The 17,794-nt window shown below is 50.2% G+C and overlaps 2 protein-coding genes across 5 annotated transcripts; one reads left to right on the top strand and one right to left on the bottom strand.

Moving 5' to 3' along the window:
- The first annotated feature begins 1,700 nt into the window (after positions 1 to 1,700).
- LOC149916970 (uncharacterized) lies at positions 1,701 to 4,949 on the top strand. The gene is made up of 4 exons (XM_090144639.1): positions 1,701 to 1,727; positions 2,045 to 2,185; positions 3,359 to 3,972; positions 4,838 to 4,949. The coding sequence occupies exons 1-4, from the start codon at positions 1,701 to 1,703 to the stop codon at positions 4,947 to 4,949; spliced, it is 894 nt and encodes a 297-aa protein (XP_090000765.1).
- Positions 4,950 to 6,075: 1,126 nt separating this feature from the next.
- Positions 6,076 to 7,473, bottom strand: LOC149916969 (angiogenin-like). Of its 4 annotated transcripts, none has more exons than XM_090144658.1 (2): positions 7,350 to 7,473; positions 6,076 to 6,833 (listed from the first exon to the last, which is right to left on the bottom strand). In XM_090144658.1, the coding sequence occupies exon 2, from the start codon at positions 6,825 to 6,827 to the stop codon at positions 6,408 to 6,410; it is 420 nt and encodes a 139-aa protein (XP_090000784.1). In that variant the 5' UTR covers positions 6,828 to 6,833; positions 7,350 to 7,473; the 3' UTR covers positions 6,076 to 6,407. The 4 variants fall into 4 exon arrangements, with proteins under 4 accessions (XP_090000784.1, XP_090000783.1, XP_090000785.1 ...); XM_090144657.1 differs by having other exon boundaries at positions 7,361 to 7,447; XM_090144659.1 differs by having other exon boundaries at positions 6,076 to 6,829; positions 7,350 to 7,432.
- Between the last annotated feature and the right edge of the window lie 10,321 nt (positions 7,474 to 17,794).

The following is a 17,794-nucleotide window of genomic DNA, read 5'->3' as shown; positions in this document are numbered from 1 at the left end:
ATCCAGAAGGAGTGGTGAACCACATTTCATTTTTCTGTGAAGCCTGAAAACCATCCCTCGTGACTCCCTGCTTTTGGATCCATCCAAGGCTGATGACTGTGTGTTATCTGCTTCCCTAATAAGATATCACCTGGCAAAAACTGGAGACTCAGACTGAGGGTCCCAAAACACCATGCTAGTGCACAGGTCACTGGCTGTGGTGAGTGCCAGAGCCTGGCCTTTGCAGTGCTAGGTGATGGAGACAGCACTTGTGAAAGAGGTGACCAGCTAAATGACTTACTCAGCCTTGTGGTTGACCTGAAGGAGGAGGTGAAGAGGCTGAAGACCAGAAAGGAATGTGAGAGGGAGTTTGATTGGTGGTCCCAGTCCCTATCAGCTCCGAGATCTTAGCAGCCAGCTGAGGCTCCACATGGAGCACGTCACCCCTTGCCACCTTGCAAACAGGTGGTAGAGGGGAACCGGCAGGCAGGCAGCGTTCCTGCTGCAGTGAGCCCCCTGTCCTCTCCTCCCCCTAGCAACAAGAGTGAAGAATTGGGGGGTGTGGGGCAGTGGCAAAAGCAGCGTAACTCTCTCCCAAATAGGCATCAAGATGATATTCACCAGATAATGGTGGACCCCCTGCAGTGCCATTGCCAAGCAGAGCAAGGCAATTTGAGAGGAGGAGAGTGGAAACATACCAGCTTGGCAAAGTGGGCGTCCCCCATCCCAACCATCCTCGATTCCCCAGGTGCCTCTGTGAAATAGATTTGAGGCCCTGGAACTTGAGGGAGAGGTGAGTGAGGGTGTGGAGAGAGGTCTACCTGTGAGGTTGCCTCGGGTGAAGTGGTCGACCCCACGCCTCAAGACTGCCTCCACCTGGCAGGACAGAAGGGTGGTTATCATAGGTGACTCCCTTCTGAGAGGAACGGAAGGCCCTGTATGTCAGCCTGACCCTACCCATAGGGAGGTGTGCTGCCTCCCTGGGGCACAGGTCAGGGACATTTTTAGGAGACTTCATGGACTGATTCACCCTTCTATTTATTACCCATTATTTTTAGTTCAGGCTGGCAGTGACGAAGTCGCTGAGAAAAGCCTGGGGGCTATCAAAAAAGACTTCAGGGGTCTGGGGCGGATAGTTGATGGAACAGGCATGCAGGTGGTGTTTTCTTCTGTACCTTCAGTGGCAGGGAAGGATACTGAGAGGATCCAAAAAAACTCACCTCATAAATAAATGGCTTAGAGGTGCAAGCACAGATTTTTGTTTTTTTTTGACAATTTACTCAGCACCTGGCATGGTGGCTGCAGATGGAAGTAGCCTGTCTCCAAGGGGTAAGAGGATCCTAGCTGAGGAACTGGCAGGACTCATTGAAAGCTCTTTAAACTAGGTATGAAGGGAGAAGGGGACAAAACGAGGGCCACTGGGGTTGAGCAGGTAGTTTGAGGGCTCATACCAAACTTGATGTGCGAAGAGGGTGCAGTACAAAGGGATGGATTAGGGCAGGGGGATGCTGGGGATGCTGCTGTTCTAGGGGATCCTAGATCCTCTACGAAGGCAGTGAGATATAAAGCCCAGCTGAAGTGCCTTTATACCAAGGCACACAGCTTGGGAAATAAGCAGGACAAGTTGGAAACCGTGATGCACTTGGAAAGCTATGACCTTGTTGCTATCACAGAAACATGGTGGGATGACTCCCATAACTGGAATACCTCCCCTGAGGGGTATGGGCTCTTTAGAAGGGATAGACAAGGTAGGAAGGGTGGGGAGTTGCCCTCTATGTCAGAGAGTGGATAGAGTGTGAGGAGGTCGCTCTGAGGAACAGGTTGAGAGCCTGTGGGTTAGAATTAGGGCAGGACTAATAAAGGCCAGCTGGTGATAGGGGTATACTACAGGCCACCTGATCAATGGGAGGCTTTCTTGCTTCAGATGCAGGAGGCATTGTGCTCACAGGCCCTCATCCTGGTGGGAGACTTCAACCATCCGGATATCTGTTGGAAAGACCACACTGTGGGCTGCAAGAGGTCTAGGAGGCTCCTGGAATCCACTGATGACAACTTTCTGTTTCAGGTATTGAACAGACTGACGAGAGGTGAAGCGTTGCTGGACACGCTACTCACCAGTGTGGAGGAGATCATTAAAGGTGTTGAGGTTGGAGGCTGCCTGGGCTGCATTGACCATGCCCTGGTTGAGTTTGTTATCTCGAGGAATGTGGGCCTGCCAAAGAGTGGGGTCAGGACTCTGAACTTCGGAAGAGTGAACTTTAAGCTGTTCAAGGAATTGTTGGCCAAGATCCCCTGGGATGCTGTCCTTAAAGATGTTGAGGAGAGCTGGCTACTCTTCAAGAATGTCTTTCTGAGTGCACAAGAGCTCTCCATTCCTCTGAATAAGAAAGTGGGCAGAGGAGGTAGGAAATCGGCATGAACCTGCTGGGCATACCGAGGGCAAAGAAAGGTGCATACTGGAAACAAGGGTGTGTCACCTGGGAAGAATACAGGGGCTCCATCTGGACTTGCAGATATGGGATCAGGAAAGCCAAGGCACAGGCGGAATTGAACTTGTCGAGGGACACGAAAAACAATAGGAAGACTTTCTACAGGTACATTGGCCAGAAGAGACAGACCAAAATGAGTGTACTTCCTCTGGTAAATGTAAAAGGAGAACTGGCTTCAATGGATGAAGGCTGAGGTACTGAATGAGTTTTTTGCCTCGGTTTACACTGGCAGCCAGAATTCCAGTATTTCTCACATCCCTGAGCCCTGCATCCCTAGACCTCTAGGTGGGGACCGGCGCAGTAAATCCCCCCCCACACTGTAAGGGCAGAGCAAGTCTGAGACTGCCTCATGAGACTAAATGTGTCCAAGTCTATGGGGCCGGATGGCGTGCATCCCAGGGTTCTGAAGGAGCTGGCTGAGCTGATTGCTGAGCCCCTCTCCATCATGTTTGAAAAGTTGTGGCTGTCAGGTGAGGTCCCAGATGACTGGAGGAAGGGTCACATCACTCCCATTTACAAGAAAGGGAGCAAGGAGGACCCAGGGAACTACGGGCTGGTGAGTCTCACCTCTGCCTGGGAAGATCATGGAACAGATCCTCCTGGACGACATGCTTGATCATACAAGTGTGATCTGAGACAGCCAGCACGATTTCACCAGGGGAAGGTCATGCTTAATCAACCTGGTGGCCTTCTGTGATGGAGTGACGGCATTGGTGGACAAGGGAAAGGTGACCGATGTCATTTACCTGGACTTGAGCAAGGCCTTTGACATGGTCCCCCACCACATCCTTATCTCCAAATTGGAGGGTTGTGGATTTGATGGGTGGACCACTCGATGGATAAGAAATTGGTTAAAAGGCTGCAGACAGAGGGTGGTGGTTAATGGTCAGGGGTCTGCCTTGGGACCTACATTCTTTAACATCTTTATCAATGACATCAACGATGGAATCGAGTGCACCCTCAGCAAGTTTGCTGACGACACCAAGCTGAATGGTGCGGTTGACATGGTAGAAGGAAGGGATGCCATTCAGAGGGACCTCAACAGACTAGAAAGGTGGACCCGGGTGAACGTAGTGAGATTCAGCATAGCAAAGTGCAAGATTTTGCACTTGGGCCGGAGGAATCCAAGGCATTTATACAGACTGGAAGGAGTAGTCCTTGAGAGCAGCCCTGCGGAGAAGGACCTGGGGATCCTGATGGATGAAAAGCTTAACATGAGCCAGCAGTGTGCTGTTGCAGCTCAGAAAGCAAATGGTATCCTGGGCTCCATCAGAAGAGGGGTGGCCAACAAGGACAGGGAGGTGATTGTCTCTCTCTACTCTGCTCTTATGATGCCCCATCTGCAGTACTGCATCCAGGTCTGGAGTCCCCAGTACAAGAAAGACAGAGAGCTGTTGGAGAGAGTCCAGAGGAGAGCCACAAAGATGATCAGGGGACTGGAGCACCTCCCCTACGAAGAGAGGCTGATGGAGCTGGGCTTGTTCAGCCTGGAGAAAAGAAGGCTGTGGGGTGACCTTATTGCAGCCTTCCAGTATCTAAAGGGAGCCTATGAACAGGAAGGGAGTCAACTCTTTGAAAGGGTAGATAACAGCAGGACAAGAGGAAATGGTTTTAAGTTGAGGGAGGGGAGATATGGGTTGGATGTCAGGGGGAAGTTCTTTACTATGAGAATGGTGAGGTGCTGGAACAGCTGCCCAGAGAGGCTGTGGATGCCCCGTCCCTGGAGGTGTTCAAGGCCAAATTGGATGGGCCCCTGAGCAACCTGGTCTAGTATTAGATGTGGAGGTTGGTGGCGCTGCATGTGGCAGGCGGGTTGGGCATTTATGATCCCTGAGGTCCCTTCCAACCTGGGCCATTCTGTGATTCTGTGATTCTGTAAAAAGCAGCAATGCTGGCTGCTCCTGGGAACTCACTGTACACACCCCCACTGTCCTGGTGTGAAAACCAGGAGACCACCCCCCCACAGATTTGGCCCTGCATAGCTGCAGCTTTCAGCTGGGCAGCTCGAGATGTGGCCTCAGTGGGCTGTGGCATGAATTGCTGCCTATGCTTCTGCATTGCAGCAATGCTACTGGACTACCTGCATGTTGCTTGTAGCGCGGCCGTCCAAATCCCAGATCCCACTGACACAACACCTCCACATCAGCCCTGAGCGGCTCAGCAGAAGATCACGACCTTGAGTCTTTCTGTCTTGAGGTATGATCCTCAGACCTGGTGAGGCCACATCTCGAGCACTATGTACAGATTCCTTGCCCATTCCAGGAGTTCCTTAAAGTATGGATGCTGACTGTGGGAACATCAATTACTCTTCTGAAGGAAGTGGCTGAGCTGGGCAAAATGCTAAAAAGATTCTACGATTCTTCACTCAGTGTGGCCCAGGCAAGCCAGCATGGCTGCCTCTCTGACCCCACCAATCCTCCAAGCTTTCCTGTTGTCTTGGTCAGCTTGTGGAAACTTGCCAGCATACATGGTGGCACCTAGTGTGCAGTGACAGCCTTCTCAGGGGTTGTTCCTGCAAGGGTGCTTGGATTCCCGAGACCTAAGAAGACGTAGAAGCAAGAATTCCCCTTTGGTCCTCTTCCACGGAACATAACCCCAAAGACTTCTCTCAGCTTACACTGACCCAAAAATGGAACATATATCACAGCATCATATAACAGCTTGGGATGGAAGGGACTATAAAGGTCATATTTCCACACCCGCTTCCGTGGGCAGGATTAACAACCACTAAATCAGATATAACATCAGGCTGCCCAGGGCCCCATCTAACCTGGCTCTGAACACGTCCAGAGATGAGACATCCACAACTTCTCTGATCAACCTGTTCAAATGCCTCACCACACTGTGGGTACATAATTACCCCTAACGTCTAAATATCCCCTCTACTAATTTAAACCTTTTCCCCCTTGTCCTATCACTATCAGGCCACGTAAAAACTCTCTCCATCTCCTGGTTATGAGCTCCTTTGAAACACTGACAGACCACAGTGAAGTCTTCTCCCAGAAGCCTTCACTTATCCAGGTTGCAAAGCCAAGCTCTCTCAGCCCGACTTCATAAGAAAGCTTCAGGCTTCTGAATATTTCTCCTTCATACTTCTGGACTCTCCTGCAGCACTCTGTTTTTTTACCTACACATACTGTGTGGAAAGAGAAGGCGATGATTAGGATATTAGGATCCTGTTAGGATAGGAGCACGCTTGTAAAGGCATTCATCAAGATAAAGTTTAGAAAGTGACACAGGCAAAAGTGGCTCACCCTTTCCAAAGACAGGTGAAGTCTGGAGAAGGGCACAATCTCCAAAAAGAGATACTGATAACTGGGCTGCTAACCCTTAAATGGGGGTGAGGCTGAGCTTGCACCTGAGCTCCCTGTGTTAGCCACGCTGCCTCACCTGGTGCTCAACCATTTTTTTCAGGCCATGACCTTTCAGATCCCATACACACACAGTGAAGTTTCATTAAGTCCAATTTCAGGGGCTCTGTTAAGCAGACTGGAACTTGCAGAGACTAGGCCCAGCTATCTTGAATGCTATTTATATATTAAACTTGTTGCATGGGTACTTTAGGGTACTTTCTGATGACTATTCCAATAAGACTTTATTTGCAAATATTGATGAAGAGCTCTCATTTTTATTTTGTTTTGTTTTGTTCTATGCAAGTAAAAGCTGTGAAGGGAGTGGCAGTGGGGCTGTATACAGCCATCTCAAGAGGGTTAGAGGTGGCCCAGTGTTGCTAGAAGAGACTCTGGCAATTAGGGGGAGCCATTGGGACTTAGGAGGCTCCCAAGGCTGTAGAGGGTAGTGAGGTAAAGGAGCAGCATTCAGGATGCCAGATTTTTGACTCCTTCTTCTCTGAGCCCAAGAGCAGTGGACAGAGTGAGGACAGCCTCAGGGTTAGTCAGGGACACTCAAAAGGATAAGAGATATCCCAAGGGGCAAGTGTTATTGGAAGGTGCTATCCAGAACCACAGGAAGGTCTCCTGCACATTTCACGCGGACCCGATGGTTGAACTGATTCCCAGAGTATGTGCAGGTTGGATGACTCCTGATCAGGTTACAGACTGTGACAGGAAAGTGCTGCCCCGATGTACAAAGGGAATCATCAGGCTGGTTTGTGCAGACGGAGGTCAGATCAGCTGGCTCCGTATGCACAAAGGTGTTGTGGGTTACGCATCTTCCAGGGAAACTCATGCCACGCCGCATCATCATGACATTGCAATAATCATTAACATCTGAGCTTGGTGTCCTGGGGAAGTCCACGTGCCTCTGCAAGAAATCTTGGTAGGTTGGAGCACCACTGCACATAGACACTGTCAGGGCTAGGAGCAGGATAGCCGTCCACCACAGGGAGCTCATGGCCATGGCTGCCTAGGAAGGGAATTGTAAGAGAAACTCACTGCTCCGTGAGAGTGCCAGGTAACTCAGGTGCTCCTGCTGCACCCAACACAATCTACCACTCCCTAGGACACTCTCCTGTACCTCACATACACTCTTGTCTCCACAGGGGAATGAGACAAACAAAGACCACCTTGACACCTGTTCCTCCCAAAGGTAAATGACCCTGCCCCATTCTATGTACACAAGAAAGCCTAACTCCAACCTGGCTTACAACCATAAAGTATTCTCTAATTATCCAGAGCTAATTCAAGCTATTAAAGAGGTAGAACACCTCTTTTTGATCCTCTGCAGGGCTTCCAGTAGAATGGGGATGCTACACATATAAGCTAATTCCCACCCCTTTATCAATCCTCTTTCACATCCCTTGTCCATTCAAACACATAGACATGCCCCAGCTACATATTCCACTGTCCTCAACGTCTCAGCCCACCCCATGAGAGAAATGAGAGACACCTCATTTCCCCAGATCCCTCGTATCCCGCCCACCTGAGACTCACGTTGCCTCTCTTTGGGTATTTGCAAGGATCTGTGCCAGTCTCTCCTAAGGGTCGTCCTGCCTTGACCATTCTCTCCCTCTGGTAATAGCTCAGGGTATCAGCTGTGACTTTTATTTAGTACTGTGTGACAGGAAACTCTTAAATGAGGAGGAGTCAGGAAAACCACAGCACAGAGAGGAATTACACAAGAGGCGGCACGTGGGGGTTGAAGGATCGGATAGAAATTTAGAACTTATTGGCCCTGCTACTTTGGAAGAACTCCAAGGACCTGGTAGCCCTAACAAACCGTGATGGCCATAGTCAGAGACAAGGTGGCATTGGGTCATGCCCCAGGACAATGCCCTGCATCCATCCTTCCCCATGCTGCTCTACTTAGGGCTGGTTGTCTGGTCAGCTGGTGATGTGGCAGTGTCGAGTCAATGAGATCTGGGATTTGGATGGCCATGCTGCAAGCAACATGCAGGTTGGCCCAGCAGCACTGCTGCAAAGCAGATGCATAGGCAGCTCTTCACGTCACAGCCCTAAGGCTGCTGTCCATGCTCAAAGCTGCAGCTATGCAAGGCCAAGCAGAGGTTTCACCCCGTTTTCACAGCCGGAGGTGGGAGTGAGTACTACAAGTCCTCAGGAACTGCTGGCACTGTCCTTCTAGTCAGGTATGGTCAATGGCTACATTGCCTCTCTCCTCACTTGTCTTCCTGCATCATCCGAGCTGCTGACATCTCTTCTGTTTTCGAATATTGGGCACCAGGTGAAAAAGCGTTCTTGTCCAGAGAAGTGGAGAGCCTTGTTTTCCTGGAAGTGGCTACCCAACAGAGTGGAGCAGTGGAAGAATTCCTTCTGATCCTTTACTTGACCATGCAGCTTTTGCTTTCCCTTGTAAACAGTCTAATTATTAGCACATGAGAATTAGATGAGGATGAGGAAGATAGGACCCTTGTATTTGCTTGGAGCAGAAAGAGGAGTCTCCTCCTTGTTCCTCACTCCCCCTAACCAACAGATATGAAGCACTGTGTATGGACCATTTAGTGTATATTGGAGTATGTAGTATATATTTACTACACAATGTGGAGTAGTGGATGAATTCTTTCTTTTCCTTTTCTTGACTGCACAGCTTTAGCTTAACCTAGTAAACAGTCTTCTTCTCAACTCATGAATTCTTGCACATTCGCCTTTTCAATTCCATCCCCTGTTCCACTTAGGAAGCGTTATCTAGCACCTGAGTGGTACACAGCTGCATGCCAAGGTTAGCGCAAGATGGAGACACTGACACTCTTAAGCACAGAACTACAAACGGAAAATCCTTCTTGGCAGTGCACAGTTTCTCTCTGCCTCGTGCTTCACCCTGTTTCTGAGAGCCCCTGATGATCAGCAACACAGAAGTTATATAGCATACACAGGTTGGCTACAGCCCAGTCACAGTCATACATTTACCCATAATTGGCCCAAAGCCCCTTAAAGATAGTCCTTCTTCTTAATGCATAGCAAGATTCTGTCAGTGTATCTGTATGTTCCACCGAACGTGGTTTGGGCTGTTGCTGATCTTTTCCTGCTATAAGCTCAGTTCTGGTATCTGTGGGTTAGTTATCAGTCAAGGTCGTTATGATCAGCAATGTGATGGCTTCATTCCCTTCCTTCCCTACGCATCACACAGTGTGCACTGAAACTAGAGCAAAGTTCGCCAAGTAGAGCTAGAGCTTCATACAAAAATGATGAACGGGCTTCAAATTCCACCTGTCTTCACACTGGAGAGCAGATTCCAGCTTGGAGCAGAGGAGCAGGGGGCAGCCTCATGGCACACGTTGCCCATTCCCTGTCAGTCCCTGTGCCGTCCTGGAGTGAGGTTCTTCTCTAGAGGCACGAATAAAGTCACCAGTTCTGCACAGTGAGGCCTTTGTCCCATCTTCCTTAGCTGGGGTGAAGGTGGTCCCTTCCACCATGTCCCCCTTAGCAGTGTTGGTGTGTCTGTGGGTGAATCAGGCAGTGTCTATGCTCAGGGCTCAGATGTTTGTCCAGCAGGCCTTCCTGAACCTGAGCAGGCTAAACGGCTCCAGTTCAGGAGCCATCATTCAGTCACATCTGTCAATGCTATCTGTGTGCTTTTCCTTAAACATCTTTGATTTTATGGGGACCTCGAGTACGCCTGCATAGAAATCTAGCATTTCCATTTCACACAGCCGTGCTGTTCTCATGACATCCTAGGGACTCCAAGTTCTCCCTGTTTGACTGTCTTCCAGAATCTTTCTGTGTATCCTACAACATTCCAGGGCCATTCTGTGCATGCCCAGGCTTCATAGTGGAGGGAGGTCAGCTCAGCCTTTGCTGGCAGCAGCTGGTCAATGGCCTCTCCTTGGGAATCTGAACCCCAGAGGAGGGAGTAGCATCTCCCAATTGCAGGGGATGTCAGGCACACTCAGAAGCGCTGCTTCCTCTTCAAAGGCGGCCAGCACAACACAGAAAGCATCTCTGTGCTGACCTCTGCCACTTTCCCGGACAAGACTGCTCTTTCAGCTGGTGGTCTCCATTCAAAGCCAGCAGAGATGGAGCAGGGTCAGAGGCTATACAGTCACAGCACCATTTGTGCTGGTCTGGCTGATACTCAGGAATCTGCTTCTCAGCCAGGACCAAGACCTCTTTTCCTCATGAGGACACAGCTGATAGAGGAGACCAGGAGATCTCTGTTGGGATGAGGAGAAACACAGGACTGGACCACTTCATTCAGGGAAATGAGCACCACCCTGACTTTTTGTTGCTCTCATCTTCCTGCTTGGGATTGGCAGGGGCAAAGGCACGCTGCATCCCTTTTGTGGCCAAAAGATATTGATGTCCTTGCAGCAGCAGTTAACACAGACCGCAAAGTTCAAGTTCGTTTCCACAACTACCCAACCACATCAACGCCTTTTTATATGCAGAAGTACTAAATTACCAGGACGTAGCAGAATGCAGCTCAGTGCTGGGTGGCGTGCAACAGTGACATCTCCTACCTCTTTGTTTCGGAGTTCACTTGGACAGAGGCAAGAAGCGCTTCTGAAGGAACAGGAAATCACTGCTCCTTGCTGGAGAGCTGCAGTCATCAGCACACTGCTGAGCCTCAACATTATGTCCTGACCCCTCACCTTTCCTTCTATAAAAATGTGAGGCACTTATTCCTCAAATCACCACAGGCATTTTCATTCTGCCCATTAAAAGAAGGGCAGAACCATGGTGTCCCTCTGCACGAGGCCAAACAACAGTTCCTTGTGGCCCCACTGCATTTTCTGGCCTGAAAACATGATGCCCAGGTGCTTCTGCACTGCTTGCTCCAGAGAGGTACCTGTTCTTCCAAAGCCCCTTTATCAAGGTGCCCTGTTTCAATGGAGAAATGTGCACCGTGAGGGTGAGATGTGAAAGTTGCTCTGGTGAGTCAAGCATCAGTGCAGTTTGGGGGACTTATATGATGACCTACGGAATTACCTGGCCTAAGGATACATAACAGTTTGTAGTGTTCTGTAATATGCTGTGACAGGGAAACTTTGTTAACCAAAGAGTTCTTTTATTTACAGATACCCACAAATCACCAAAAGCAAGTATATTACGAGTAGTAAGGTAACTGTCTCTACTGAGAGAGACAAAAGGCTACTGCAGATATTACTATCAGGCAAATACATGCATGGTAGATTTTAAAAGTACGGGACAAGGCCATGACAACGGGAAATAGTACAAAGGCAATTACATGTAGTGAAATCCATAACAAAGGAACAAATAAAGATTGGTGGCCAGCAGGAGGTGATTGTCCCCCTCTACTTGGCTCTTGTGAGTCCCCATCTGCAGTACTGCATCCAGGCCTGGGGTCCTCAGTAGAGGAAGAACATGCAGCTCTTGGAGCACGTCCAGAGGAGGGCACTAAGATGATCAGAGGGCTGGAGCAGCTCTCCTATGAGAAGATGTTGAGGAACTGGGCTTGTTTAACTTGGAGAAGAGAAGGCTCTGGGGAGACCTCATTGTGGCCTTCCACTATTTGAAAGGAGTGTATAAACGGGGGTGGGGAGGACGGCTGTTTACGAGGGTGGATAGTGATAGCACAAAGGGAAATGGTTTTAAACTGAGACAGGGGAGGTTTAGGTTGGATATTAGGAGGAAGTTTTTCACACAGAGGGTGGTGAGGCACTGTTCACAGGTTGCCCAAGGAGGCTGTGGATGCCTCATCCCTGGAGGCATTCAAGCCCAGGCTGGATGTGTCTCTGGGCAGCCTGGTCTGGTGGTTGGCGATGCTGCACATTGCAGGAGGGTTGAAACTAGATGGTCATTGTGGTCCTTTTCAACCCAGGCCATTCTATGATTCTAGGATTCTATGATTGGTATAAAGATGCTGAAGAGCGTCAGCCCCAGTACAGACCCCTGAACAACATCACATGTCACTGATATCAATTTGAAAGTTAATCCTTTGACCTGTACTCTTTGGGATACCATCTTACAACAGTTCATCATCCATCAAATGGCTCACCTAGTGGGACCGACCCTGCTCCCCTGTTCCCACCTTCTGATGCGTCCAACTTATGGCGGTGTGAAGAGTAGGTTCCAATGAAGACTATTTAAAAAATAGAGCAACTCTTGAGTAGCTCACCCTTCTCCTTCTCCACTGTAACCAGCCTGCTTGAATTGCGCACTAGCAAGAGTACACCTTGAACTTTTCTGCTTGATGCAACTTATAAATCTTTCCTGCTCTTCCTTGCACCCTTTGCCATCTCCAGTTCCAGTTGGGCCTTGGACTTCCTGACCCAGTACCTACACAGCCTAGCAGCATCCCTAGCAGCAGGGTACCTGTCCCTGCCTCCACTGCCTGTATTTATTTTTTCCCGGCTATCCAATTTGACCAGGAGGCTGTGGTTTAGCCACACCAGTCTCTTGCTTTCACTTCCGTACTTCTTATACCTGCGGATGGAGAGCTCTTGTGCCCTAAGGAAAGCTTCCTTTAAGATCTTCCAGCTCCCTTGTCCTGGAGGACGGACTCGCAGTGGGTTGTTTTGTTGACAGCTCTCTGAAGAGCTGCACGCTCGCTTTCCTACAAAGTAATGTCCTGATTTTACTCTGTTTGTCCCATACTCATCAGTAATGTAACCTTCACCATTGCATGGTCACTACAGTTGAGGCAGCCTCCAGTTTTGATGTCACCAAAGAGTTATCTAGTACTGGTTAGCAACAGGTCTGGTATTGCCTCCTCCCCTTGTGGTGCTGCCTATTACTTGAGATCAAGAGCTTACACTCAGTGCATTCCAGGATCCTCATGGGTCATGTACAGCTTGCCATGTCAGCACATGTCAGTGTTGTTGAAGTAATCCAGCAGGATGAGAGCCTGTGAAGAAGCTGCCTTCCTCCAAGCTGGAGGAAGAAGACTTCATTAACAGGTTCCACTTAATCAAGCAGCCTGCAGTAGACAGCATCCACAAGGCTTCTTTTGTTGCTTTGATCTCTAAGCTTTGATCCATAAGCTTTCAGCTTGTTCATGGTCATTCTTCAAGATGTTCACTTCCCTGCAGGGAGGAGTCACCTACAACTAATTCCCATCTCTTCTTCTTCATGGACGTAGCCTTGATACAAGGGAAGGTTTAGCTGGATTTGGGTTTGTTGGTTCCTCTAATACAAATGGGCTGTTATCACCCACAGAGGCATTCCAGCTCCAGAGCCTCATACCTGCTGTACAGAAGCACCTGAGGGAGTGGAATGGGCAAGGAGATGTTTAATTGCGGCCCCGAGGGTGAACTTGCCTCTATCCACTCCTTTCCTTCAGCCTGGCAGGGAGAGGTCGCAGGCTGCCTTGGATCTTGTCTTTTTTGTTGCTGTAGTTCACATTCCTGCAAAGGCAGGGCGTGTTTCCACTACTCCTTCCCTGTTTTGCACCTCATGACACTTTTTAATCTACATGTTTCATTGTGTAACTTGCCAACAGGCTGAGAAGATTGTCCACCTGCTCTTCTCTGTTGGAAGCCTGAATAGCTCTGTAGTTGCCTGGGAGTTTGGTTTGGGTTTTGACATCCCTTTGGATGAGTGTATGTACCCTGGCTCTTCTTCCAGTGCTGGTAGGCTGTGTCAGACTACCATGACTGGAGTCTCTATTCTTAGAGGGTAATAATCTTGTACTTAGAGGATAATGACCCAGTACTTAGTGGGCTATAATCACCAATTGATCTTACCTCTGTAATCCTCAAGATTCTCACCTTCCCTGCATGTCCGCCATATACTAACTGCTGCACAAACTGCCATGCCATGTCCTTACTGCCACACCACACATTTGCTTCCTGCCCAGGTCGCTCGTGCTCCCTAGGGGCTGCCTTTGCATGCATCAGAGCTGCCTCTCCTCATGGACTTGGCACTTCCCTTTCAGGGCAGATATCAGTGCTCTGTCCTATTTATAAGCCCCCCTTCAATACTGGAATACTACAACAAGGTTTCTGCAAGCCATTCCCGTCTGCAGGCTGAACAAACACAGCTCCCTCAGCCATTCTTCAGAAGAGAGATTCTCCATCCTTCTGACCGTCTTTATGGCCTTCATCTGGATCTATTTCAGCAGTTCCATGTCCTTCTGGTGCTGAGGGCCTCAGGCCAGGATGCAGTACTCCAGATGAGGCCTCACGAGGACAGAGTAGAGTAGAGGGAGACATCATCTCCTTTGCCCTGCTGCCTTTCCTCTTTTGATGCAGCCCAGGATATCAATGGCCACCTGGTTAGCAGGCACACAGTGCTGGCTCGTGTCAAGCTATTTATCCATCAGAACCCCAAAGTCCTTTTTTCTGGGCTTCTCCCACTCTATACATATATCTGGGATTGCCCTGACACAAGCGCAATACCTTGCACTTGCCTTTGTCAAATCTCATTTAGGTTCATGTGGATCCACTTCTCAAGCTGGTTGAGGTCTCTCTCAATGGCACATCTTCCTGCTATCGTATCAACTGCACCACTTATACTGGTGTTGTCTTCAAAATGGCTGAGAGGGCACTGTCTTACCGTATCAGTTATGGATAGAGATGACAAGGAGTACTGGTGCCAGGATGGGCCACTGAGGACATCACTTGTCCCTGGCCTCCACCTGGACATGCAGACATTGACCACAACCTCTGGCTGCTACCATCCAAACTTTCAAATCCATATTTCTCTACTTCACAGATAAGCATGTGGTGTGAGACCATAACAAAGGTCTTGCAGAAGTCCAAGACACTGGTCAGTAGTATTCTTATCTGATGCAGTTATTCCATCACAGAAGATCAGCAGATAGGTCAGGTGTGATTTACCCTTACTGAAGCTCTTCTAGTTCTATCAGATCATCTCTTTGCTATGCAGAGAGAAAGTTACAAAGGGAATACATACAAAAAGTAGTTTCTCAATATTATAGGTATCCAAGAATGGCCAAAATACCTTATTTGGCAGCAGCTGACACAGGATGCCGGGGAGCATTCGTGAGATGAGAGTTGAGAAGTGGAAGAACTGGTAACAAAGACCAGTATTAGGTACTACCTCAGGACTTTTAAATCCAGAAGACCATACAAGTGCACTAGGTAACTGCCAGGTGTGTACCCAATAAAACACTGAACCCAAATGTTTTCCATAGTGATCGTTCATTAAAAAGATGATTTTTACCAGGGAAACAAAACTTTATACTAGATGTGGGGTGTACCATGCTGCCAAAATTGATGCCAGTTAATTTATCTCTACGTGGTATTTGTCAGAATACTAGTGCAAAAACCACAGTTTAAATACAGACACTTGTGCACCTGAATCTAGTAGTAATTAAGTAATGGGAACCTACTATTGTCCTTTGACTGCTCTTTCACCAAGAGGAGCATGACAGCATTTCAAGGCACTGCCAAGTGGTCGGGCAAGATGCCAATGGCTGTGACAACACTGTGCAAAAAGCTGCATTTCTGCAGGAACGAGGACGTGAGGTTGTGCCTAGAGCCCTTAGCATGTCTCAGTTCTTTTCCCTCAGTATCCCTGATGCCAGCGTGTGGACGGATGACTCAGAGCGAGGTGGAGCAGAAGCTCCTTACAGTGGCTCAGCACCTCCTGGTCAGTCACAAGTGGCCTGCTAGAGCCACCTTGCAATTCAAAGGCACTACCTGCGCTTCTCTGACCATTGCCAAGAGAGAGGAAGCCAGGTTCTCTGGGTGCACGGCCGGAAAAACAAGCGACTAGGGAAAGGGCCAAAGGCCGATGTGGTCTGGCAAGGGAATGCTGAAGCAGTCCCACTTGGTGGCGGCCCACTTCCAGGCATGACTCAGCAGCCTCCCTCATTCAGCAGGGCCTTCTGGCGCTCCAGCCTCTCCTCAGGCGTTCAATGAGTAAATCCAGTTTGGTAAGGCACAGCCCGTGCCCTGCCCACAGAAAACACTCTGACCTTGCCCGAATAAGGGAAACAGCTGGAAGCCTTTGCAGGTCAGGAAAGCGTGTGCGTCATCACGGCCGGAGGGGAGGGAGCAGAGACTCGCCATGGAGCGGCCTGACCCACTCCAGCTGCACTCTCGCTGTCTCCCTCCCTGCATACGCGCAATGAAGTTTCTCTCCAGATCACGGGGGGGCTGGGCTGAACATCACCCTCCACTCTCAGCCGGGCATCTGAGTCTCCTGTGCAGACGCTTGCCTGTGCTCTGAGCTCCTCCGTAGCCTGCCGGCACCGCTCTTGCTCAGGGTCAGGCTGAGCCCGTCAGTGCAAGACGCTTGTGTGCTCCCTTCTGCAGTGCTCCACGCGCAAAGTCCTACCAAGCGGGGGCCATGAGCTTCGGGAAGGGGAGAATATGTACAGCGCCTGCGCACGGCCTGATTCTTCTGCAAGTCTTCACCAGCAATGGCAACGAGACCTCTCACGAGCATCGGCCTGAGGAAGAAACAGAAGTGCTATCAACCAGATCGCTTCAGCCTTACGCAGCGTGACAAGGGAGCTAAGCATTTCGGGTGAAGGAGGAATGCCTTTCATCTACCAGCAGAGCTTGGGAAGCCAAAATTACCCTTTCTGAAGGCGCTTTGTGTTTTTGCCACTTCAGCTCCCCCGGGGCCATCGGGCTCAGTATAAATAGGTGCCTCGTTTCCCAGCTACTCTATTCCCTGCTTGGGCCTTGCTCTCCTCTGTGAAGCCAGTAAGTCTGCGTTTGCTTTGCCTTCCGTCTGCTCACTGGTCAGAACGCCTCCCGAGGAGGGGGCTGCGTGCATTTTTCCTGCCTTGTCCTCCGCAAGCGGTCTGGGACTGTCAACCATGCGTGTCGGTATTCGGGGAGGGGAACGGGGCAGCGTGGCTTTTTCACCTGAAACGGGGCATTGGAGGGTTCCTTTGAAAGCCATTTGCGGCCCTGGCTGTGCGGCCAGAAATTTCTAACCGGTGCCTTGGCCTCTTCTTCCACCATCCTTGAGGCAGCGATGCACCTTTTGCATTAGTAGCACGGCTTGGAATTCCCTCACGAGAGCTCGTCCCACCAGAGACGTCTTAGTACGACGTGGCTTCTGTCTTCAGTAGCCTTGCTGCGCTTTGCTTGCACTTGTCTCCTTCGGAAAGAAGCAGGGGGAGTGAGGGGGGCAGAAGGGCAGAGCTGTCGGAGGAGAAGGAGAGCTCTTTTTAGAGGGAAAAGCTGTTGAGGGAACAAGTTGAGCTCTTGCCTCTGGAAGAATAAGTAACCACCAGCAGGGAAGAAGGGCTCACGAGCAGGACCTGCACAGATGGATGCTGAGAGTGATGCTTTTCTGTTGTACCCTAGAACATCTTTCTTTCCCCGACTGAGGCAATAGCAGCAAGGCTAAACTCATCCCCCCCTGAAAGAGTCGGCATCCTCTTCATCATACCTACCTCAGGATGTGCTGGGATGAGGAGCCTCATCTCATCTCATCTCACAGCTGAACATTCCAGGCCAGCCTTCAAGGCTGACTAGAACGATGGTTGTGGGTTGTGAGGGAAACGTCCTTGCGCTCTGGACACGGACCCTTGGTCACGGAGCAAGCGCGGCTTGGAGAGGGCCTGCACTGGGCATGCTGGGGGAGGGAGAAGACCGGCTGGACAGGAGCTTCACTTGGACAGGAGGAGCTTCCCTCTCTGGCATCATCCCTAAATTACCCACAAATACCCACCCCAAGCCTACCCAAATACTCACAGACAGCCCCTCAGCAGCCGCGGCAGGGCCTTTGACTCTTGGCTCGTGACACCCGAGCGCGCTGAGAGACAGCTCGAGCCCTCAGCTCTCTCTCGCCTCCATCTTGCAGAGTCACCTCCTCCTCCGCCAGACATGTCGTGCTACAGCCCGTGCCAGACAGCCGCCTGCGGCCCAGCCCCGCTTGCCAACAGCTGCAACGAGCCGTGTGTTCTTCGTTGTGCCGACTCCAGCGTTGCGATCCAGCCCCCACCAGTCGTGGTGACGCTGCCGGGCCCAATCCTCAGCTCCTTCCCTCAGAGCACAGCCGTGGGATCCACAGCGTCCGCTGCTG

Source organism: Phasianus colchicus, chromosome 8 (genome assembly GCF_987193195.1).
Source record: "Phasianus colchicus chromosome 8, bPhaCol1.hap1.1, whole genome shotgun sequence".
NCBI classification, from domain to species: domain Eukaryota; kingdom Metazoa; phylum Chordata; class Aves; order Galliformes; family Phasianidae; genus Phasianus; species Phasianus colchicus.
Note: the sequence above shows the minus strand (reverse complement) of the source record. Positions and strands in the feature narration are given on the sequence as shown.

Excerpts from the sequence above, each read along its gene's own strand:
- LOC149916970 (XM_090144639.1), top strand. The coding sequence starts at position 1,701 with ATGGGCTCTTTAGAAGGGATAGACAAG. Across the intron at positions 2,186-3,358 it reads AGTTTGTTATCTCGAGGAAT|GGGTCTGCCTTGGGACCTAC; the intron begins GTGGGCCTGCCA and ends GTTAATGGTCAG. Across the intron at positions 3,973-4,837 it reads AGCCTGGAGAAAAGAAGGCT|TGTGGCCCAGGCAAGCCAGC; the intron begins GTGGGGTGACCT and ends TTCTTCACTCAG.
- LOC149916969 (XM_090144657.1), bottom strand. The coding sequence starts at position 7,429 with ATGGTCAAGGCAGGACGACCCTTAGGAGAGACTGGCACAGATCCTTGC. Across the intron at positions 6,834-7,360 it reads AATACCCAAAGAGAGGCAAC|GCAGCCATGGCCATGAGCTC; the intron begins GTGAGTCTCAGG and ends TTCCCTTCCTAG.